This window comes from Pocillopora verrucosa, chromosome 3, assembly GCF_036669915.1.
Source record: "Pocillopora verrucosa isolate sample1 chromosome 3, ASM3666991v2, whole genome shotgun sequence".
NCBI classification, from domain to species: Eukaryota; Metazoa; Cnidaria; class Anthozoa; order Scleractinia; family Pocilloporidae; genus Pocillopora; species Pocillopora verrucosa.
The window spans coordinates 1,241,834-1,265,273 of NC_089314.1; the positions used below are offsets into that span (position 1 = coordinate 1,241,834).

The window sequence follows — 23,440 nt, forward strand, 5'->3', positions numbered from 1 at the left end:
AAAATGTTAAGCTTGAATAAGTGACAGCACAAGAAATCACGACTTGTTGTAAATTTTGGAAAATTGCTTCTTCAAAGGACCTTTGATGGTAAAGTGCAATAATATTCCTGAACAATTATTTAAAATCTTTCCAAAGATAAAAAATAATGTCAATGACGAAAAAAAAATTATTTCACCATTTTAGAGGGGCGCTCTCATGTCTGGTGTCTGACGATTTTCTCGTTTGCACAGAAATCAAAGATCCAAAAATTTTCCCCTTCAACGTCATTCGTTATAGATTGCTAACTTGGTCCTACATGGGTAAAAAACAGTCATAATAGATTTACGGCGAAGCGTGAATAATGCTCCACTGACTATTGTTGCGTTTTTCACTACTAAGATAAAAATTTGGATTTGCCTTTTCCCAAATTCCTTATATTATCCCATGCTTTAAAAGTTAAGTATCGATGCATTCTTCCATTAAACACTGTTTGCACAAATCTGTGTTTCAAATCTGCATGAACAAATGGTCAGAAAAGTAATTTGTCTTGACTCGGTTTTAAACTATGATAGTTGTTTTCTAAAGCAACTATCACTTAAAATTCTTTTTGAAAACTGATATGGACTTTCAGGATTAAAAGCGATCCAAAGAAATAATAATCAATAACATTTAGTACCAAAGCATGTTCTGAACATTTTGAAGACGATGATTTTAAGTTTTTAGACAGCCGAACTGGGAGATTAAAAATGGCATCTGTCCAAAATTATTTATTTTTTCCTCAATTAGGGGCTACTTAAAAAAATAAGAATGTTTCTTTTCCGGCATGATAATTATAGAGGTGTTTTGGCATTAAAATTTTTAATTCTTCGACTAAATCTAAGTTCAATCTAACCTAAAATCACTACATCGACAAAACTTTTTCTTAGTAATACTTTCAAGTACCTTTTGAGCTCGTTACATTTACCTTTTTGCAATCTTTTAAGATCTTGTGTTCGTTAGTTTTTTTTTTCCACCCCTAAAAACATTCGGGGGGAAGGGAGTTAAAAGAAATAGCTCCTTTTTTGGCGAGCAACGTGGAGAAACCAAAATTAATTAACGTAGCTAAAGAATATAAAGATAACAATAGTTTATCAAAATCCAAATCTAGCATAAACGTTCTTGTTGATGGCTAAAAAAAGTCTTCTTGACATAACATATATTTCAAACATAAACATGATCATGTTTGTTGTAGTTTTTGAACTTGGAAAATGGAAAAGATAAAACGCCGAACGAGTGACTTATTTACAAATAAAAGAGAATAAGCTAAATAAAGTCGTGGTTCACCTAAAGGCGGATGTAGGGATATAGATATAAGTCGTCCCCACGCACGGCCTCCTTTCTAAAAGCGCGAGGTAGTTTTTTTTCAGTTTCCATACCGAAAATCTGGAATAAACCTTTTGGATCGAGCGGAGCAAATTGAAAACAACTGACTTCAAAATTTGGACAATTCTATGATTGCTCTTATTTCACAGCAATAACTTTCGGGTTGAAAGCGTCGGCTTACTACACTTAGATACTCACATGAACCTTGAATAACAGGCATATGAACCAAGATATATGCCGCGAGGTGAAAAAATAATCACCTTGAGAAGAGTCCATCTAATTCTACAGCTGAGAGACCGTAGACCCACAAGAAAGTTTAATCTGACTCTGTTGTAGTTTCGTGTTTGTGTTTAATTCCAAAAAAAATAATAAATGTAAGTAATGTTGTCGAGAGGTGAGCAAAAATGATATTTTAAAGATGAGAGTGTTTAACGATAAAGAAAACAATTAAATCTGTATTTGAATGAGTCGCAGCACAAGAAATCCCGCGGTTTTTTCAGGCATAAAATATAATCAATTATTCTATGGCGAAGATTTGAACGATTACTCTTTGGCTATTGACATTTTAATTTTTTTAAATCATTTTTCCTTTGAATTTCTTCGTTTATCTATCTCATTTAAATCAATAAAGTCCAAGGTTTAGTCAAATAAAACTGAGCCATTTTGTTTGCTTTTTTAACAACATTGCAATGTTTGCTTTAAAACTAAGAATTTGAGAAGATATGGTTTATAATCGTGCATAATTTTCAATTTTTCGTGAACTGTTTGAAGTCATGAGTGCTCAGATGAGACCTAGAAATCTAAAAAAAACATAAACAAAGAGAAAATGGTATCGACATGTGGATGTGAATAAGTCACAGCACTAAAAATCCCACGGTTCTTTAGTGATATTGTGGTATGACGTTTTTATTCAATGGACACTTTTTGGTAATTGACACGTTAAATTGTTTTTCATATTATTATTTTCTTTCGAACATTTCGTCGTGTCATTTTATTAGAAATCAATTTACTCGAAACGTTTTGGCAATATATAAAACAGTGCCACTTTTTCATCTGTAAATATATGTGATTGCACGCCTTCAAACTAGGAATTTGAGACAGTCGGGCATATTTCGTGCAATTTTCAAAATTTTAGATGAGATGAAGTCCTCTTCAATGGCTCAAACAATTCCAATCCAGTAAGAATGCCGTACATAAAGATGGAAGTTTATAACGAGTTTTTTTACAAATGAAACCTGTTGTTAGACCTTACTGTTGCTTTTCTCGGTTAAAGGCGAAATAACACCTCAACTACGAAAGATGAATTAACTTTCTGCAATGATTTGTTCTCATTTAGGTTACATCATTACTAGTTTGGAACGCATTTCCAGATGTCTGTTGCTTTTGCCATAACAACGACCCTCTTCATACTTGTCTTAGTGGATATCGTGGGAAATTCTCTCGTTTGTGTCATAATATGGAAAAATAGAAATCTCAGGTATGCCTAAAATCTTCACGCAGTCGAACTTCTCCTTATGGGTGCCTCTTTAAAATGGTCCGCTAAGAAAAACTGAGTACTGAATCTAGAAAGTTATTCATTTGTGTATCACAGTCGCGCAGATTGTTGTTAATTTAACTAGTTACGTGCAAATGTAAGCGCCATGGGCTAAAAACGTAGCTACATGTTAAGGTAAATTTCTAGTAATTAGCCAAAATATTGGCCTGCATTGCGTAAAGGTGTGGCTTTCTTGCGCTACTTCTTACAGTGAAGCAATATCAAGCGATAGTAAGAAATTGGGTATAACAATTGCATTAAAATGAACAGCTAATTCTAAACTCGACTCATAGGAAGCTGGTTTTTTTAAAGCATGTTTGGTGGTGTTTTAAGGCCACTCAGTAAGAGTAAAAGTGCACTTCAGGAAATTACTGCAAGGGTGAAAAGGTCTGAGATCAATCGGTTTTTTTAAAAGCATTAACAAAATACATTCGTGGACAGTTCCTTTTATTCTCATTGGAGGTAGCAGGACAGAACTGAATTCCTTCTCGACACCCTTGTATTTTGGACTGGTTTTAGTAGCTAAATTACGAAACATTACATATTATCAGTTCGCCTAAACGTCGCCGCCGCATGGCTACCTATCTGGAATCACTTGCCTACAAACCTAAAAAAGTTTCTTTATGAAAAAGTCTCTCGGAAATTGACTCTTTATATGGAGTAAAAAGGTATTTTGTCAATCAGCTGAAATATTTCGTCAAAAAATAGATGTTTACAAGCCCTTTTCTTCCCATTTAGTTTATTTCGCCATGTAATTACATGTAGAACTCGTTCTAAATCAATACTTATGCTCTCCAGAATTAGCTTAGTAGCCTTCACCAACTTACGGAATTGGTAAAAAGTTGATGTCCAAAACTGCCTTGCTGAAAGTTTTGTTCTTGATCTCCGCTGATCTTCTCTTTCTCTTGTGAAATCATCGTAATCACTCAACAGATAAAAGGTATCAATGAACAAAACTAAAACTCTTCTTTAAGCAATGGATTTAAAAACAGATAAGCCACACTAATCGATCGTTATGAAGCCAAATTAAAACCGCATGGTTTTTGTCACCACTCTACTCCCACACTCCTCTCGGGGATAAAAGAATTATTAATAATACTTATTTTAGTGCATATTTGCTTATACCGCAGGACACCCATAAATGTCCTGATTTTCAATCTTGCTGTGGCAGATGCCCTCTTCGCGGCGTTTATTTCACCCAAACTTATTGTAGGTGCCAATTTAAGGCACCCAGAGGGTTGGATTAGTTCGATTTTGTGCACATTCATAACTGGTGGAGGCTTTGGATGGGTTGCAGCAGCCTGTTCCATTTATACTCTGGTTGCAATCGCTGTGGAAAGATATTATGCAGTATTTGATCCGCGTGGAAAAAGATGGAAACTCACCAATCGTAAACTGAAGGTTTGTCTCCCTAGCAAAGTTTCTACTAGAAAAATCATGATAACGATAATATAAAGTGATAGCGTAAGCGAAAAGGTCAGCAATAACGATGATAACAACAACGATAACTATAACGATGAAAATGGCAATAACCATGACGATAAGAAGGATGTAGACGAGGACAATGTAGGTAACGACGACGATGACAATGACGATGGCGATGGTGATGGCGATGGTGATGGCGATAGCGATAGCGATGGCGATGACGATGACGATAGTAATAAACCAATCAATGTGTAGACTCCTTAAGTTAACTTCTCCTTTCCAGGTTATAATAACCATCGCCTGGCTTATTGGGGTGACAAGCAACATTCCAACTTTCATTCACCTGAAGGTCACCAACGGCTTATGCTATGAAACGTGGCCCGACGATTGGAAGATCAGGACTTATAATATATTCCTTACAACACAAGTATGTGTTGCCTTGTCAGTGATGGTCACGCTGTACTCGAGGGTCGTTTTTGCCCTGTGGTTTAAACGAAATGGTACTAATGCGGTGACACCTCAGCAAAAAGTAAGTGCTGACAAATTAGTTTGTAAAAAAAGTGATACGGGTTTTTACATTGCCAATTTTATGTTCACATATTCGCATTTTCACCTTTCGTACAGGCTATTTGGTATATTCTGGTTATATGTTGCTCGTAATACATTAAAAATGGAAACGTAGAATTCACCATCGATAAGAATATTTTAACATCACAAGCATATGTTTTTTAGCTATAAACAAAAACATATAAGAGAAAGAAAACGCTCATTTGACAAGCTAAGAAGAAAAAAAAAATAGAAAAAAAAAAAAAAAGAAATCACGTAGAAAACTCACAGGCATCCCTCACAGAATATGAATAGATGCTATATGGAATAATGGATCTTGTATTGTGAATTTGCCACCGTAGAGAGATTGTTTAAGTGATTTTCGAGCGTTGGCCGCTTCGTCATTTGCTCTGACGTGTTATCTTGTATGAGCAAAAACTGAAGCACGGTTATTGATTTCTAGGTTTCTGATTGGCTCTTCGGAGCCAATTATTCTACACAGGCTTGCCGAAAAGCATTTCACTTCTAGGTCATTTTACCAAATAACGTCAAGAGAACCCCCAAAACATGTCACCATTTAGGGCAGAAAGTGGTGCTATTCGTGAATAAATCAGAATGCCGAGAGCCAATCAGTTTGCAAAGATTACCAGTGACTTTAGACGGATATAATAAATGGGGTGTAAAGGTGACTGAATTAACGAATGCAACTGATCCAAAGCACATCATAAGCTTAATTCGAAAACTTTGGCACTTTCAGAACAAGGGTTTATCATCAATAATCAATGAACGCGCATTGTTAAAGCCTTTCCCGGCTTTAGAAGCAATGACTGCCCATAACTGAACCATGTGTTTTTATCTCTCTCATCTCATATTCAAACTCCAGGGTATAATGGGGGTTCGCAAGCGAGTGACCATAATGGCTGTGGTTGTCAGCATCATTTTTGGAATTTGTCATGGCTCCATCCAGTTCTTTTACACCTTGCACTTATTCACTTCTTATCAGATGAGTTACGCAGTGTATGCTTTTTCCAACCTGATGATATTGTTCAATTCTGCAGTCAACCCTTTCGTATATGCCTTACTCAACCACAATTTCAGAGAGAAAGTGAAAGCAATTCTCCGCTGCTCCAAGGTAAAGGTTGATGTGACGAGACGTACGAGGAACGATGTCAACACAAGCGAGTAGTAAACAATCGTGATTCTTCTTTTAAATTTGACAACATTTGTAACATAGAAATAAAATAATAAGCTGAATTTTTCTGATTCTGCAGTGAACTCACGCTCTCTCAAGATTTCTGAAACTTTTCCTGTTTTTGGAAGTCGCCAGTCAATAAATAAATTAACAGAAGCCATTTTAACAAAGAGTTTTACGAAAAAGAATTTTGCTTTTTCAACAATATTGCATTTTTTGCTTTGATGCTAGGAATTCGAGAAGGTTAGGTTTTTAATCGTGAATAATTTTCAATTTTTCGAGAACTGTTTGAAAGTCATGAGTGTTTAGATGAGGCCTCGAAATCAAGGAAAACATAGGCAAAAGGAAAATGGTATCGACATGTGGATGTGAATAACTCACAGCACTAAAAATCCCACGGTTCTTTAGTGATATTTTGGTATATTGTCTTTATTGCATGGCAAAAACCTTAATGGTCACCTTTAGCAATTTTACACTTCAAATATTTTTTTTATAATGTTTTCTTTTGATCATTTCGTCGTGTCATTTGATTGGAAATCATTTCATTCAAAACGTTTAGGGAATATATAATATATAAAACAGTGTCATTTTTCCATCTGTATCTATGTGATTCCTCCTCTTCAAACTGGGAATTCGAGACAGGAGGGCGTATGTCGTGAAATTTTTAAAAATGTTAGATGAGGCCATGTAAACAAGAAAAAATTCCTCTTTGATGGCTCAAATAATTCCAATTTCAATTCAGTGAAAACGCTCCAAAAAAATGAACGCACGTTGAACAAGTCTAATCAGGCAAGGAAGAGAGTGATATGAAGAGTCTAATGCACTCAGTGTTTCCCTCAAAGAAGGGACCCGATACACTGTATGTATTTTTAAACCGAATGCCAAAAGTTCTTGAAGACGAGATAATTTAGACGCGTATTGTGACGAAATACCATAAATCTGAATATAACAGCACTCTGAATACCCAAATACCTAAGTGGTTCGGCTGGACCGAGTCGAAACGAGAAAACGGGATGGTGGATGTTGATAAAATCAGGAATGGGAAAAGGGAGTCTGGGACCGAGAAGTATGGCGGTAATCCGCATAACAATTCAAAATGGCGTATGGTGACTGGCTCATGTTCTGAGAACGTGCTCTTCGAAATCGTTCTTAAGGGCAATCAGTTTAGACAAATGAAGTTTTTTTAAGAGGTTTTTAACTTGCCTGGTTTTCACTGCGCCGTGAGCACAAACGTATAGATAACACCTCATATTTCGCCGTGAAAACGGCTTCAACGTAAGCACAGGCACAAGGATCAGAACTTTTGCTTTTTCTTGTGCTTGTGCTTGCATTGAGGCAGTTTTCAAAATGAAATGAGAGATGTTATTCTTGCGAGAAAGCCAAGCTTAAGAAAAAAATTACTAAGAGAATGATTGACCGAGAGAACTCAATTTTAAGTATGAATTGCATCTGATTAAACCTCGATCTCTCCTTTTATTGTAGATAATTAAACCATACTTATAAAATTTTTTTTCTTTCTCATCTTATATCTAAACCCCAGGGTATAATGGGAGTTCGCAAGCGGGTTACCGCAATGGCTGTGGTTGTCAGTATCATATTTGGAATCTGTCATGGCTCCATTCAGTTCTTTTACACCTTACGGTTACCCTCTTCTTATCGGATGAGTTATGTGGTGTATGCAATTTCAAATCAGATAGTATTATTCAATTCTGAAGTGAACCCTTTCGTATATGCCCTGCTCAACCACAATTTCAGACAGAAAATAAAGGCAATTCTTCGCTGCTCCAAGGTTAAGGTGGACGCGACGAGTTAGCTACAAAACAACGTTGTTGTCAACGTAAGCAAGTATTGAAGCATTCGTGATTCGTCGAACAATATGATCGCATCTATAATCTACTCTGTGATTCTAAAGATAACTTATGCCTTTTAAGACCATCGCTGGTGAAAAAAATCGCAAATAAATAAACGATTTGGCGGAAGCAATTCTGAGAGTTTGTTGAACACTTTTTATGATAAAAAGGCAAAATAGGCGAACCCATTTGTGCGGCAATGTGCATGGGGCTATGTTCAAGACATAATAAATACACTTAATTTGATGATTCAAGAGGTCATACAGGCGGATAATTTTTGAGTTGCTTTGATTTGTATCGACCGCATAAGACGTGCTCGAAACTCATAAACAACTCAAACGAAACCACCTAAGTGTTCCTAATGACCACAAAAAAATCTGATGCTTTTAAAAACTCGTTGCTTGAAACGTTGAGCCTTGAAACTATCAAAGCTTAAAACGCTCAGTGCGCCCATTTGTTGCTCGGGTTTCCGCTCAAAATAGAGTAGAATTAAACAACAAAAAATTAAATCCAAAAACATCCACAATGATGAAATGAATGAGTTGAAAAAATTATTCATAAATGATGAGAAATTTATACCGAGCATAATATAAATAGAAACATAAACCATCAAATTTTCCATCCAAAGGAAATATTCTAACCATCCCTTAGCAGGGAGACGTATGGCGCAAAATTCAATTAATGCCGACCGAATTAAAATATAGTCGATGTTACGGTTTAATCTTACCGACAGAAAAACGCTACAATTCCACAAACTCAACTACTTTATTAAACAGCCAATAATAACTAGTGATGTTCTTAACAAGGAACGAATCCTTAAAGCAGTACAATACTTATAGTTAATAAACTTAATTAAGCCTAACACAGTCTATATCCTAGCTCACCACTGACACAATCTCACTGTTGTCTCCAAAGTCCATTGAAACGAGTAATCTTCCACAGTAACTCTCTCATGGTGTAGCTTTCATAGCAGTCGTCGCTCCGACGACAACAACTACTCTTACTAATACATAAGCGAGGCTTTATATATCTTCAAAAAGTGTTCTGGAACATTCCAGACGCTTGCACAAGAACTATTTTAGTTTTACATATTATTATTAACATATTATTACATATTATTATTATATTATATTATTAACTATTTTATTACATAAGAAATACGTGACTATATGAAATGTTCTGAAAAGTTCTACGGTACGTAAGTCAGCATGACTCATTAGTCTGAAAATTTCTAGATTATAGATTATATTTACAACAATTACTCATAAAATCGAAACCGTATTAAGTAGTCACCCACGGTAAATGACGGGGTGACCGCTTAATACAGGTTGTACAGAATAGAGGTGTCATTTAAAAAGAAAGAGAAACAACACCAGTTTATCATAATTGACCTCTGAATTTTTTATTTCTGGAGATAAACAGATTAAGTTTTACTTGAAAAATTATTTGTAGTTTTATTTTAGTAGTTTTTCTTTAAGTGACAAGACAATAAAAACAGGCCTTTGGATCTCAGTTACGGGTGACCACGACCGCTTAACCCTTTAACCCCTAAGAGTGACTAGCATCTATTTTCTCACAACAATATTACTCCTGAATCACACATTAAGGTCATGAGAATATAGGAAATGGTCACCAGGGAAGGAACCTTTAGATCGGCGAACAAATTCCCCTTGTCAGGACCTTAGGAAATGTATAAAAAACAGTATGGAGAATATGCATACTGATGTGAGGCTGTAAAAGGTTAATAGAAGTGACCACTAATTAGGGGTCAAAATTACAGTAAAAAAGGGGAAACAAATATGGGAGTTTAACAACCGATCGCTTAATAAGGTGGCGCTTAATGCGCTGTCCTAAAATACAGGTTTGACTGTAATAACAACTATAACAACAGCAGAATCCATTTGCATTAAATTAGACAAGATAATATGGATTAAATGGTTTATTTTTCAGACAGACTATTCTTAAAGCCCTCCTTAACACAAAGCTGTCACCTATTACCTATCAAACATAGATTTACCACGGTTATTGAGCTTGAGAAACACGAAAGCTCAAATTACTGTTAAGTTTAAGACAGTAGAAAAACGACTATGCAATCTGCTAGTCTACAAGGGTTAAACTATAATATTTTCAGGTAGTACAGCCACATCTACAAGTGTTGTCTTTTTCCACCTAACTCTAAAAGTGACTTACCGCTAATCATTGAGGTTTAAGAAAGCATTTCCTTAAATGACTGACGAAACCTCCTGCTTACGAGGGAATAGATGAAAGGGTTACAAGCAGAATTGAAAAGATAAAAAAATATGCAAATCCTAAAATAAATGAAAGAAAATTTTTGATATTTGAAGTGATAATCGATTGGAATTAATCGGAAAATGCTGAGTGGAAGAACAGTGATTGCGAAAACTACAACTACTGGGGTCATGATCTTACTGACTCTTTTACTACGTGTTTTCACGAGGCTTACTTGGCTGGTTCTGAAGCTTCCCGTGCAGCTATTTTCTGCAATTTCCATGTTGAACGATTCGCTCTTGCGCAGCTTGCGCTTGATGGCACAGTAACTCATAACGATGAGGGAAAGTGGTATAACATAGGTGACCAAGGTCAATGCGATGCTATAGATGTAAAAAAGCTCGTTGTTAGGCCACTCTGCTAGACAGTAAATCTCGTCTGATTGCTGGTAGTAATCATATACAAGTAACAGAGGCAAAGAAATCCCAAGAAATGAAAAGATCCAAATGACAGCGCATACAATTCTTGGTTTCGCCAATGACCTGGAAGCCATTTGGGGGAACCTTGCGTTCAGTATACGATGCCTTTCAACGGCAATGGCGGTAATTGACCAAATAGACACTCCAAAAAAGGTGTCGCTCAGCGGGAAGATATATCGGCATGTGAATTCGCCAAGTGGCCAGTAGGCGAAACGTTCCGCGACTGTTCCGAGAGGAAAAGACACAAGAAGGGAGGCTAAGTCGCCAACAGCTACATTTCTGATGTACGTATTTGTAGGAACTGTATTCAGTGACCGATGCTGTGATATTGCAAAGCACACAGCTAAGTTTCCAATGACACCGGCCAAGGCAATAAATGCTTCAACAGAAAGTCGTATCACAACCAACCAGAGCGGCTCTAGAGCACTTGCAGTAAAAGTATTCGTTTGGGTAAAGTTGCCACTTGGGACGTCGGTGGAATTGTTGAAAGACATGGCTTGTTCAGTTTACAAAATCGGCAAATGGCAATGGCGGGTGTTGGGTAATATTCAGCGCTTTCTTCGTGTTCCCTTCCTTTAACTAGCAAGCAGAGAACAGATATTAAACATGAAAACAAATGTGCTTTCACTATTTCCTAGTTGATTAATTAATTAGACGTTAGCCGCTTTGTATGTTATCATCATTAAGAACAACCTCCTGTCCCCTAATCAAAGTTTCATCAAGTATACCTTAGATAAAGTATATAGGGGTTTCGCAAAAGTTTTGACAACTCACGATCTCTGCTTGTCACAGAGGAAGTGTTTCGAATTAATTTAGAAAAAGCTTTTAGTTTTTAACGCTAAAGAGAAATACATCAATGACGAAAAAGTGTTTATAGCTTGGTTTGCAATCCTGAATCATTCACTAGATAAGAAGGGATATTTGAATAAGCTTAAGGCGCACAAAAGTAAAAAACTAATGAAATGGGCGTCACTCGGTCCCTTCCCTCATTTATTTTTGGAAGTCAAATTTGTAACACGATGCGAAACAAATTACTGAGTGAAAGCGGAGTCAAACTATTTAATGTTTTGTCGGTCTGACTGATAATGTCTCGAACGACAATTAGTAAAATGTTTCACAGGATACAGATAAATGAAAATTAAAGCAGGTGGAGTAATTTAAGGCGAGTGAAATTGCCTTTTTTTTTGTTCACAATATTGTTTTCCGTTCGCTATCTTTAGCTTTTTCGTGTATACTGACATTCATACTGTTCTAAAGAAATACTCCTCATTAGATCACGCAGGAAAGTGAAATACTGCAGCTAGTTAGTGATCGTGATCACCAACCATATTTGACAAACGAACTCTTGGAAAGGAGCAATAAAAAATCCAATATATTCAGAAAATTGCTGGCTAATGAGTGTTGAAGACAGCCCTTGTCACATCAAAGATAGGAGGTTGAGGAAGGACCACCGGATTATAAATTGAAGTTCAACTTAAGTACTTCTTATGGACGAGAAATTTGGTTCAAAAGCTATAAAATGCCTCTCTCTGTCATTAAAAAGGATATATGACAATAGAACTCTTAAAGTGTTTTGTAATTTTAAAGGAGTAACTTAACATTTTGAAATTCGTCTTTAATATTCGATCATGGATGCTTCTTCTTCGAAACGTGTTTGTTTGTTTACCTTATTACTTCTTTGGCAAACCAAAAATACAAAACAAAACAAAGAAGAAAAAGAACACGACATCCTTGGCTAAAAAATGATGACGATTTTCTACGATTACCAGAACAACTGATGTTTGCGACGCGGCTGAGCGTCGTGGTGTTATTGTTTTTGTTTAGCTTGAAATGGAGTTGAGGTCCTGCATGTGATTGACATAAACGTTCCCTTGTCGCAATACCTAGTCAAGTTTTCATTCAGCCATGTTTATTCTTTAAAAACTCCGCTAGTACCAGATTCAATTTGGGTGCAAGATAAAAATTCAGTAATAATAATAAGAAAATTTCCTCTTTTGAAACAATTAACAAGATAGATTGGTTTGCGTGTCATGGCTGAAACGCAGCTTTTAAACAATAATAAGATGTTAAATGGCGTCAGGTCAGGTTTCCACTTCACTTTAATCCTAAGTAATTTATTTCAAACGTATCCCGCATATCTTCCGCCAAGCTGATAATCTCCACTAAAAGTCATAAATCTGTAATTCCGATGAGAGGTTTCGTAATACATTGCATCTGTCTCATTTTCATCGCTCGTATATTTCTCAAGTAAAGACAAGCGTAAGCGACAAGCGTAAGCGACAAGCGTAAGCGACAAGCGTGCAAAGGAAACACAGAAAAAAAATGTTTTCAGCTCCTTCGTTTGTAACTTAAAAAATAAATAAATCAATAAATAAATCAGTCGATTGCATGTATCAATCATTCACTAAAAGTGAGACATACCATTTAACGATCCTAAAATGATAAAAAGACCCGTGGCTTTCCATGATCTTGAAACGAACAGACCTTCTATGACAACTTAGCTTATTCAAGTAATCAAATCTATGTCTGTCACGCGAGCGCGCCTTACATCCTAATTATGTACGCTGATGATTAGTGTAAATGTACGGAAGCGCAGGGAGGAGAAAACGAAAATTAAGACATTTCTGATCGTCTAGGATATTAAAAACCTAACCGGGATCATTAAAAGCGTTTCTAATTTCCAAACACGTCCCAAATTTCTGAGATGTGTCAAATGAACCAATTGTTATAAGTCAGAAAAAGCCTTTAAAATGATTTTCAAACGGAAACCAAAAATACGAGATCGACATAACTAACAACAATTTTGCTTTTTGTTCTAAATAAGGTCATAAAAATTTCGCAAGAAAACATTACAATTAAAGGATTTTAATAACCGGGAATAGTCATTTGAAGCCCTGCACTTTTAAAGATTATTCATACTGTTTCGTGACCTGCATCTAATTTTTCTTTACTGTGAAATTTGAATATGGATTGCATAATATCGAAAAAGACATTTGAAAATAAACGAACTGATCTATCGGTCAACAAATGTGATAAGGTACCAAATATTCGTGAATTATTTCGTCTTCCAACAGAACAACGAATTTCGTGTTTAATTTCCCTCGTACCTGTGGCTCTCACTATTCTTTGAAAGCTGCTTTCAAGTAAACCAGAAAGCTATTATTATTTTTTTGTGCACGTATGGCTTCTGCCTTGTCTCCCACTGTTTTGCTATATTTCCAGACCCCCTGTATGCAAAATCATAGCAATGCGATAATTCATTTCGACCAACTCAAATGCGTACCAAAGAATAAACTTGATTGCTCTGTTGTATTCGAATGAATAACATTCCAATGATAAAAAGAGGGTTTATGCATGCCGATTTCAAATAATAAAACAGTTTGACCTTGGTTGTCTGTTTTACCTCTTTTTTGTAATCTTTCTAGGTATATTCTAAATACAAAATTGTTAAAAGGTTTGATAAATTTCTTGAAATACAGAAATATGATGAAATGGTATACTACCAACGACGAGAATGATGAGAGTGTCTCATCTTGATGTGATAACTTTTAGAAGGAAGCTTTCATCGCATTCCCAACTCTAAAAAGCCAACAGTTTCTTTCATTTCTCGACAGATTCTTATATTCTTTTTCTAATGGAACAAGAAGTAAATGCTGGACACACCCTGTTGAAGTACGATCCACTTGCTTCCAAAAGATTGATTGAAGTTTTATTTTTTTGGCTATTTTGTATTCGTTTGCCTTGCTCCTGCCCTTTAAAGAATTGAGACATGTTCAGTCGAACTTTTCCTCTGTTTCGCGCTCTAAATTTAAAAGTTCCTTTGGATTATCGACTTAGAAGGGCGCCGATCGTCGGACATTTTTACTCATCATCTTTCACGTGAAGATAGAGCATATCAGATTTTAGTTAAAAGGTTCAACTTTTTATATTTAAGAAGGACAGCGAACAGGGAGGTTTTCATACAATTTTCTTTCTTCGAAGCGAACGCCAGATAAACATATTGTCAATTCAGTAGTCCTTAAATGAGTGTACTTGTTTTTGTGTGAATCCATTTCTTTTCCGTATACATTTGTTTAGCACGCTGGACACTCGTTATCAAGACGGCATCATCACTTGTTTTTTTTTTCTCATATATATATATTTTTGTGACAACTCGAACTGACTGTTTTTTCGATCCATATTTTAAAAAGAAGAGGAAACTGTAGGTAATAACTAGGTTGAAAAATAGACAGGTCTTTTTAGGTCCTCGTTGTCGAAGGGAAACCGTTTCTTTCTTTTTTTGTTTAATTAAAATTCCCGATTGTTTTGTTTTGTCTCCTTTAAAACATTATTTCTCTGAGGCTTCGCTTTGACGACGGGCCAACACTCGAAACTTCAGCTTTACAGCTGCCAATTTAAAGTTCAATATTAGGATTGGTAAATAGATAGCACATTGATTATTTGCGAAAATCATAACCGGAGCAGAGTGATCGAAGCATCTTCTACAGAAGGAAGAGATCTTCCTGACAGAAATTACGGCTTTTCATTGCTTGAGATCATGTGGTTCTCTTAGACATAACTTACCATACGTACAAATATCAAACACACACACGATGAAACCGACATAAAATCAAAGTAAAATAGATGGGGGAAACATTATACAGTTCGAGTTTACTTATTCTACACCAAAAATATAATTAAACTATTTTCACGTGGTTGATTGTCTTTACCCGTCGGAACCAAAAATAATACAAACAAAGGAATTCAACGAATCGATTTGGGTTAACTTTCTTGTTTTCACCAGGCCTGTAGTCGCGCCAGAAGTCGGTGGATTGTTATAATTACCTTACCAGCATTAAATCAATGATTTCTTTTTTCTCAAACTTGGTCAGAATGCTGAAAGATCAAACCAAAGTTGGTAATATCTCTCTCTCAACGTAGTCTACTGCGCAAAGCAAAAAACGAAAACAAACAAACACTTAGTTAACCTGGCAAAGGACAATGTCTTGCCTACGCCGAAATTAAAATATGTGAGAAAACAAAGCCATACTGTCTACTCCGATGGTTTACGTGTGAAGTGTACAAACCTTCAAAATTTGTGCCACAGAAACTCAGATACTTTTTTTTACGCAGGATAATACCAATAAATGAAAACCAATTTCGTAGATGTTATAGGAACATATCGTCAGAAATATTGTAAGGTAAGCAAAATCTTATCTCAGACTGCTTATCATAAACTTCATGAGAGCTTCTAGAAAAAATATCCACCTGATTTTACCACAGCTTGGGGTGCTCTTAACCAAAATCGAGGACGTTCCGCCAATGTACCATGTGCAATCAATTATTTATGAAAAATACGAAGCCACTTGATTACTGAGTAACTGATAACGATCGAACTTCGCTCTGACGAAAGGGCTAACGCTCCAAACGTCAACGTTAGCAACTCTTCACAGTGACCGGTTTACATTATTAAATCAGATATTGAAACCAAATCATCTTGTACCCCCCACCAACAGAAAACCACAGTTTCGCTACCTCCTTTGTTTATTTGTAGAAAAAGAGGAATACTGGAGTAGAAAATGTCGGTTTTGTACGAAAAATTTATTTGATGTGAAACAGATTCCTGATAGAAAGAGATTATATATGGCATTAATAAAGAGGGTTTCTTTCTTTCTTTCTGCCAATATTGTCTTATTAAAACAGACTTAAAATAATTACACGTTTCGTGGTAGGATTTAGCTCGCGGTCGAAGAGAAGATTTATCTTACACATTTTGAAAAAAAAGAAATGACACATCTTGTTTTTAAAAAACAAGATGCAATTACTACTGTCGCAACCTCTCACAGAAGAATTGAAGAAATCACAACCCTTTGGATCGCCGAAAAAAAGGAAGGTAAGAATATCTAAAGAATTTCCAAATGTCATACCGGTCCAAATTTCTGAGTTTTTAAAAAACGTTTTCTTCAAATGGAGCAGGGACCGTTTCTACAAACGTTCCAGTAGCTTTGGCCCACGGAAAAACTTTGATATCTACATGGAAGGGAGGGTCAAATTGCTCGTCTTTCCTTTAAAAAACTTTATTCAGGTTAATTTCGTGATACTTTAATTGCTTGAGTCTTAAATGTAAAACGCAAAAATCGAACCCAGCTTGTCAGGTGCAGTTGTTCGGGCGCCAGTGGTTTTAGCACAGCACCCTTTTCAGTTAATTTCACAGGGGAAGCATTTTGAACCATATGGCTATTCTGCTTTGGACGTGCTTAAGGAATAGAGGAAGAAAACAAGCTTACAAAATACGAAAATGTTGCAGCTTTGTCTTCGGTGCGCGCGCAAAGTTTATCCATCAACCTCGATCTCATTCACTCGACCCAGTCTTTAAAGCTAGTTCAAAACTTATGGGCCATTCGAGGCGGTCGCCACTACTTTTAGCTCATTACCAGCTGGCCCACTTTAGCTTTTACAAGTTCAGATAAGGCAAGGTTAGTTTGGCCATTTAAAGCTGGAAATGGAATCACTGGATTAAAAACTCTCTGTAGCTCACTGGAAAATCGGAACATTGCCTTTTTTACCGAATTGTCCAGGTTGCTAAAAATGATGAAATAGCAAAAATACACGCATTGTTAATGCGTATGTTCCATAAAAAAGTGGCTTTCGTAATATTCGAATCTTTGTTAATCCAATTTGCTCAAAACCTCCACATCAGTTACAACAAGAGATTATAAACTGTCGCTTACCATGAAAATATGCGAGATATCATAAAGGCAAATGTGCTTGATATAATCAAATATTACATTGAAAGCTGTCAGAGAATATAGCGAGACAGCACCCTTCTTTTTAATGTTTTGATTCTGGTGAAGAAAGAGCTAAGGCTTCCCTAACGCAGCTAAATTATTAGGATCCTCTCGTGCTGGATCTTATTGGAGCAATCAAGCTTCGCTTTGGCTGAAATGGCATTTGACTATAACTTGTGCCGGCGTTTTTCCTGTCTTACAGGGATTAAAATAAATATTGGGGAACCTAAGCAAAAGTCCATTAAAAATGAATTTATAATCTTAGCTAGAATTTCACGAATGGCTAGATGTGTTTACCTTTTCATACGGCGCCACATCTCAACTTCAACATAACATGGGTGAGCAGTGTTGAGTTCGAAATGGAAACTTAAATAACCTGGCGTCGGATTTTTCGCCTGCAGCCCACGCAATTAAGTGATTTCAAGTGTTTGTTTCGCAGAGGACGGCAAAGAGATGAACAACGTTTTGAGACACACGTACTGAGCTATTGTTTTTCCCACTAAATCTTTTGTTTTGCCAAGTTGTTGTTGTCGTCGCCGACGTGGTTTATTCAGGATCTGTATTATCGTGTGGGAGGAGAATGTGTTACCTCCTTGCAAGTTTAATATCTTAGCTAATTGTTGAAACAATACCTCCCAAAAAAATGTTCATTATGTAGTCTAACAGCACAGCTACTACTTAAACTTAACTACCAGTGTGAAAGATGTTTCAGTCGAAAAATAATGCAGTCTTCTTACTTATTCCAGGTATTTAACGAAGATTTTGAATACCCTTTAAACGATAAGGGAAACCTTGATTTCCATTTTGTTCGTCCATCAGAGCTCGCTCAAAGCGCGTATCACGTTAAACTGAGGCATCAAAAAAGAACAAAAATACAAATTCAAATGTTTTCCAACATACACAAGGCTTAATCAAATCGTGACACTCGACAAAAGTGAATCTGAGGACCAGTGTCTTGTAAACAACCACCTCTAAAATGAGTGTTGAACACATTTTTCAATCTTTCACTATTCAAAGTTCAGTCCATAAAGATTTACACATGCTTCTACTATCTCTGTCCAGAAAACATGACTCTAATTCGAGTTAATTCAAAGAAACCAATTTAAACATCTTTTCAAATCAAAGGTGGTCGATGAAATTCTCATGAAAACTGAGAGCTTCAATTCTTCTTTTGAATAAAGAACGTACATTAGTATCGGAGAAAACAACTACACCCAAAGCTTTCGCTAAAATTTAATTAAACCAACATGGGTGAAAAAGAGTTCGAAAGTAGATAGATATAAGAAAAAAATTATTACAGAAGCGAAATTGTTGGGATTATTATTGATAAAAAACATTGAAGCCATGTTGGTGAGACTTGTTGGTGAGGTCTGCAAAAGAGCTGCAAGGCAGATGTGTTTTATGTTCCAGGGTTAAAACGGAATAGCTATTTTGCTATAACAGAAAACGCGAAGGAACAAAGATCCGAATCCGAAAGGTGTTGAAAAGCATATAGATATATTCACATTTCCTCTATTGAAAGTGATGCTTGAGTAAAGTCTTGACGATTTAAGATAGATCACTTTGAACCAGACTATTTTACGCCTACTGCGACAGAACTACTTCATTGTGGCGACACAAATCTAATTGCAAAACACATTTTTTTGGTTGATTGTCTTTGAACATAGCAAATTTAAAACTGCACATCGGTTTAGGTGTCAACGACAAGAAACAATGCGCAGATTGCTGCCCTTGGTGATACAAGAATCGCTTAAAATAATGTACCTCAGTTTTTACTTTTATCCATTTCCAGTCGCAAATAGACCCGTCCTTCCTTACCAGCTCATGCTCAATTCGCCAAACCTGCTTAGATTTTCGTAAGATTGCTTTGAAGCTCATTAGTCTGGTTCGCCGTATGATAAAAATCTGGTATTTTTTTAGAAAATGTGTCTTACAAGTGGTTTGCTGTTTGGCAACCTCGCTGGTGAGGTTTCAGGCAAGAACCGATCAAATGCTACTTATGTATCTTGCAAGTGCAGTGACAGGTGTGATGGAAAGTCATGAAGAGCAAATAGCCGATTGCATCGGACTTGTAGACAAAATGACTCGATTTCATATGAAATGATCGGTTTTTGGCGAAAAATGAGTCGAAGACAAAACTCGAAAACGTGACTCCCCTTGGCAAGTGATGAATATCGCAAAAATTAAGAAAAGGACCAAGCTTCATGATCTTGATAAATTTTTGTTGTCAGATGCATTGATATCGTGATAGGATTTAGCTTGCGGTCGTTGAACAAATGCATCCTAATTTTCTTGGACGAACGTGACGCATTAAAACTTTAACACTGAGTACCAAGAAATTTTGAGAAATGCGTCGTCTAAATTCCAATGCTCCTTACAAAGTTGTCAACGAAGATCAAAAGGAAGACTTGTAGCGTCGCGGCACTTATTTAAGTTATGTCCGTCCTCGTTTCAGCAAATGATAATTTATGGCTCAGCCAAACTCCAGTTCATTCTTCTGCTTTTTAAAATAATTGTGTTTTGGAAGGATTAGCAATTGTAAACTTTTTCAAGTTTGCAAACAGTCAGTGATAGACAGGGAAACGTTTGCAGCCTTACTGTAAGTGTTCGATAGATAACGATATGCTTATTTCGATATGCGAACCCCAATCTGACTTTCTTAAGGGAAATCTACCAAATTTGAGTTATGAATTAAGTCAACTGCAAAATTTGATTTGCTGAGTATTTTGTAATTTGTTTCCCTTCATAAGCGCACTTTATCTCAATGTAGATGGTTCTGTATAGACGCAACCTTTGGGTCTTCGAAACTTGTAACATTTGACGAAAATTTTCCATCACACTTACCTTTTGAAGATAAGCATATGCAGTTTTCATTTAATCAAATCCTTTGTCGTAACGCATACCATCAAAAAAAAAAACAAATAAAAAAATAAATGTAAATTTTGGTGTTTTTAAGCCTAGCGCTCTAGCTTCAGAACCTTACTAAGGCAGAAGTGATTCTTTCATTACCTAATGTTTGGAATCGAAATTGCGGTTACAAAACGTTTCTTTAAAAATAAAGAAAATAAACATATCTAATACTTGCCTAAGGGCAGAAAAAATAATCCTCCGTCGTGCCCTGAAACATCTAGAAAATTTTCTATAGTGTTTCTTTCAGTTATCAGTTTTTTTTTTTCCACAAGCTATTTATAATTAAGTAAAGTACATTTTGCAATAACACTACAGTTACTTAACTGCTTTTCCGTTTTCCTTTTCACTTTGTCACCTAAAATGCGTTCTGAATGCTAATTGCAGGATAACCAATCAGTGATACACCTACAAAATGTTTATCATGCGCATAAAAGTGGCCGGAAAAGGAGGAAAAGTAGCGACTTCTCCACAAGATGGCCACCTGCGGTAGACATGATACTGTAGAATACAAAATGAGGATTCTTCTGAAGACTATTATGTCTACCGTTCACTCTCTCCCCCTTGTACTGAAAACCTTTTTAGTTTCAAACATCTATGTCAACCTTAATTTGTTTAGATTTTATAAGACTGAGTATTTCACAAGGATTCATTTCAGACCTTTAATATAAAATCTAAAGTTGAGCAAAAATTTTGCCTCAAATCGAAAAAAAAAGCAATTGATAATAATTAAGCTTTTTTTCCGAAAAAAGGATTCGAAGGAGCAAACGAACAAAATCTATCAGAGCTCAGTACGTGACAACTGCATCGAAACGAAGCTTTCATTTTTTTCTGTCATTTGGGTTTGTTTTTCTTTTCTGCAGAATTTGATCTTTTTTTTTTTTTAACTTAAGCTTGCTGATCTAATTGAGTGCCCGTCTGAACGGCACTTGTCATGGATTAGTTATCGAAACAGATGAGGAAAGCACCATCTGTGGAATAATACTACTTATTCCTATTCCCGAACGTACTTTCCTTTTAAACGGGAAAAAATTTTGAAGTCTTAGTAAGTTAGGTCACCGCTGTAGACATAACTAATTTAAGGTCTACAGTCAGTTAAGTTCGCGGCCTTTCATTAGCATCATCAAACGTTACGTTGTTATGGACGGTGATGATTTTGCAACGCTTGTTTGGCAAATAGAAGGATTTTCGAGTCAAAGTAGAGAAAAAAAAATACTCTGTTTTATCAAGAACTTGAAATAAAATACAGTGAAACATAAATTTAGATATTTGCCTCAAGAGGGCATTTTTAGCTTTCGTCGCAAATTACAGACAGAGTTGGCGATTTTAAAATGTATTGATTTCTCCTTTTTCTATGAAGGTAAGTTACATCTCAGCGATAAGACTTATTTACACAATGGGAACCAATAATAAAAAGGTTTGAATGATGGAAATCCATTTCCACTGACAGTCTATTATAGAGTAACTTCAAGTTGCCATAGTGAGACAGCAGTCTAAATGATAACAATCGTTTTGTATAAAAATTAAAAAAATAAAATAATAATAATTTCTACCTTAACATCTTTGCCAAAGTGACTTTGATGATTCCCGCTGAGTTGTGTAAGTTCTGAGTTTCCCACTCGAAAATGAATTGTAGTATTTCCTAAAAAATTGATGGGAGCTATAGTATCGCGTGACTAAAGACAACATTTAGAAGAGGAGGGAGGAGTTTAATTCTAGATAGCAAGACAATTTGATCCGATTTAGAGAAACTTTCATTCAGCGTGTAAATTGAAGCTGTTGTTATAGTTGAAGTTAGGATATTTTCAACTCGAAAGATCCAGTTTCCAACTGGAGCTTTAACTGGAAGGGCTAGACTTGACTCTATTACCACAAATTTTCTCTCAAAACTACCAGCACATTACTTTCAGATGTTGAAGCTGGTGTTCACATCGAAATATTACATGTCATTTTCATTTCATTCTTGAATAATAAGTGCATACATCTGGATGTGCCTTTGACAGTGAAGAAACCACTCTCTCCTCCAACTTGAAGGGCTATAGCTGACTATTTGACAAAAGATGTTATTTCAAAACTACTGAGAAATGAAAAAAAATGTAGTATCTCGTGTAGCTGTTGACATAGATGTCCAAGTTATAAATCTATCTCGAGTTTTCTTCAACTTGTTTTACAATGAAAAGCGTCAGTGCCGGGGGAAGTAGATTTTCTTCTGCGAATTTTTTTTCATACGAAGATGAGTCTACATCATGTTCGATCAGTTGGATGTAAGCCGTTGGATTTAAATATCAGTCTACAAGTTTCTGGCATTTCTGACCAATAAAACTTCGCTACAGCGATTAGGGAAATTACATTTTGTTGAGATGTGATGAGTTTAGGATATGTAAACTTACGACTACGAGGAAAAGGTACTCAAGAACGTTTCGTGCGGAAATGCACCTCTCAGAGGCTTAAAACGTTGACCTATTGTGAAGTATTCCAACCACAAATATAAAAAAAAAAAAATGAGGGAAGGATGCGCGTTTTACCGCAAAGATCAAGCGAATTTTACCCGCTAAACCTTAACAGATAACTTGATATTGGGTTGGGCGTGAACTGTTGACAATTTTAACGCGTCATATGCCGTTACATGGAAATAGAATGTCCTTGATTTAGAACGCTGAACTATGCAAAATATAAACATTTAAACTTAAGATGAATAAGGGAGTCCACCTTTTTTTTCCTTCCTTTAAACATCACTATCATTCTCTTAAAGGTAAGCCAAGGTTTACGTCGGCAGAATCCATGCGATCGACAATTTTCGACATATTATGAAACATTAACATCTTGGCGGTTTCTTTCGTAATCTAACTGCGTCACATAGAATTCCAGTTTCAGCACACAACGCGTGACGCTTTTATGAATGAATTCTGAACTTCTCTGTCTTGTTTGGAGCTAAAAAATTTCCCTTTCTGCCACTCCTGCTATGGTGGTCTCTGAACTCGGCCAACGAAGAGCTCAAGGGAAAACGTGACCAGTTTGACAACCGCTGACAGGTTATGTTGCAATTAACCAGCAATGCGATAAGCTTGGGTACTTAACGTACCTTTGTGTGTATTTCAAGGCCATAACCATAGATATTTTTGTTTCTCCTTCCTTAGCTGAGGATATAGACAGGATTGAAATTTATCAA

At 36.1% G+C, this 23,440-nt stretch overlaps 2 protein-coding genes across 7 annotated transcripts; one reads left to right on the forward strand and one right to left on the reverse strand.

The window, feature by feature from the left end:
• The first annotated feature begins 2,712 nt into the window (after window positions 1-2,712).
• LOC131791336 (QRFP-like peptide receptor) lies at window positions 2,713-7,852 on the forward strand. Its single transcript, XM_059108672.1, has 5 exons — window positions 2,713-2,819; window positions 4,007-4,277; window positions 4,585-4,830; window positions 5,731-5,979; window positions 7,829-7,852. Exons 1-5 carry the CDS (start codon window positions 2,713-2,715, stop codon window positions 7,850-7,852), a joined length of 897 nt encoding a protein of 298 aa, XP_058964655.1.
• A 789-nt stretch (window positions 7,853-8,641) lies between these two features.
• Window positions 8,642-21,913, reverse strand: LOC131791332 (neuromedin-U receptor 2-like). 6 transcript variants are annotated; one of them, XM_066164613.1, is made up of 2 exons: window positions 21,825-21,913; window positions 8,642-11,176 (listed from the first exon to the last, which is right to left on the reverse strand). In XM_066164613.1, exon 2 carries the CDS (start codon window positions 11,089-11,091, stop codon window positions 10,096-10,098), a length of 996 nt encoding a protein of 331 aa, XP_066020710.1. In that variant the 5' UTR covers window positions 11,092-11,176; window positions 21,825-21,913; the 3' UTR covers window positions 8,642-10,095. The 6 variants fall into 6 exon arrangements, with proteins under 6 accessions (XP_066020710.1, XP_058964650.2, XP_058964652.2 ...); XM_059108667.2 differs by lacking the exon at window positions 21,825-21,913 and adding an exon at window positions 19,129-19,305; XM_059108669.2 differs by lacking the exon at window positions 21,825-21,913 and adding an exon at window positions 17,662-17,713.
• Window positions 21,914-23,440: the final 1,527 nt, after the last annotated feature.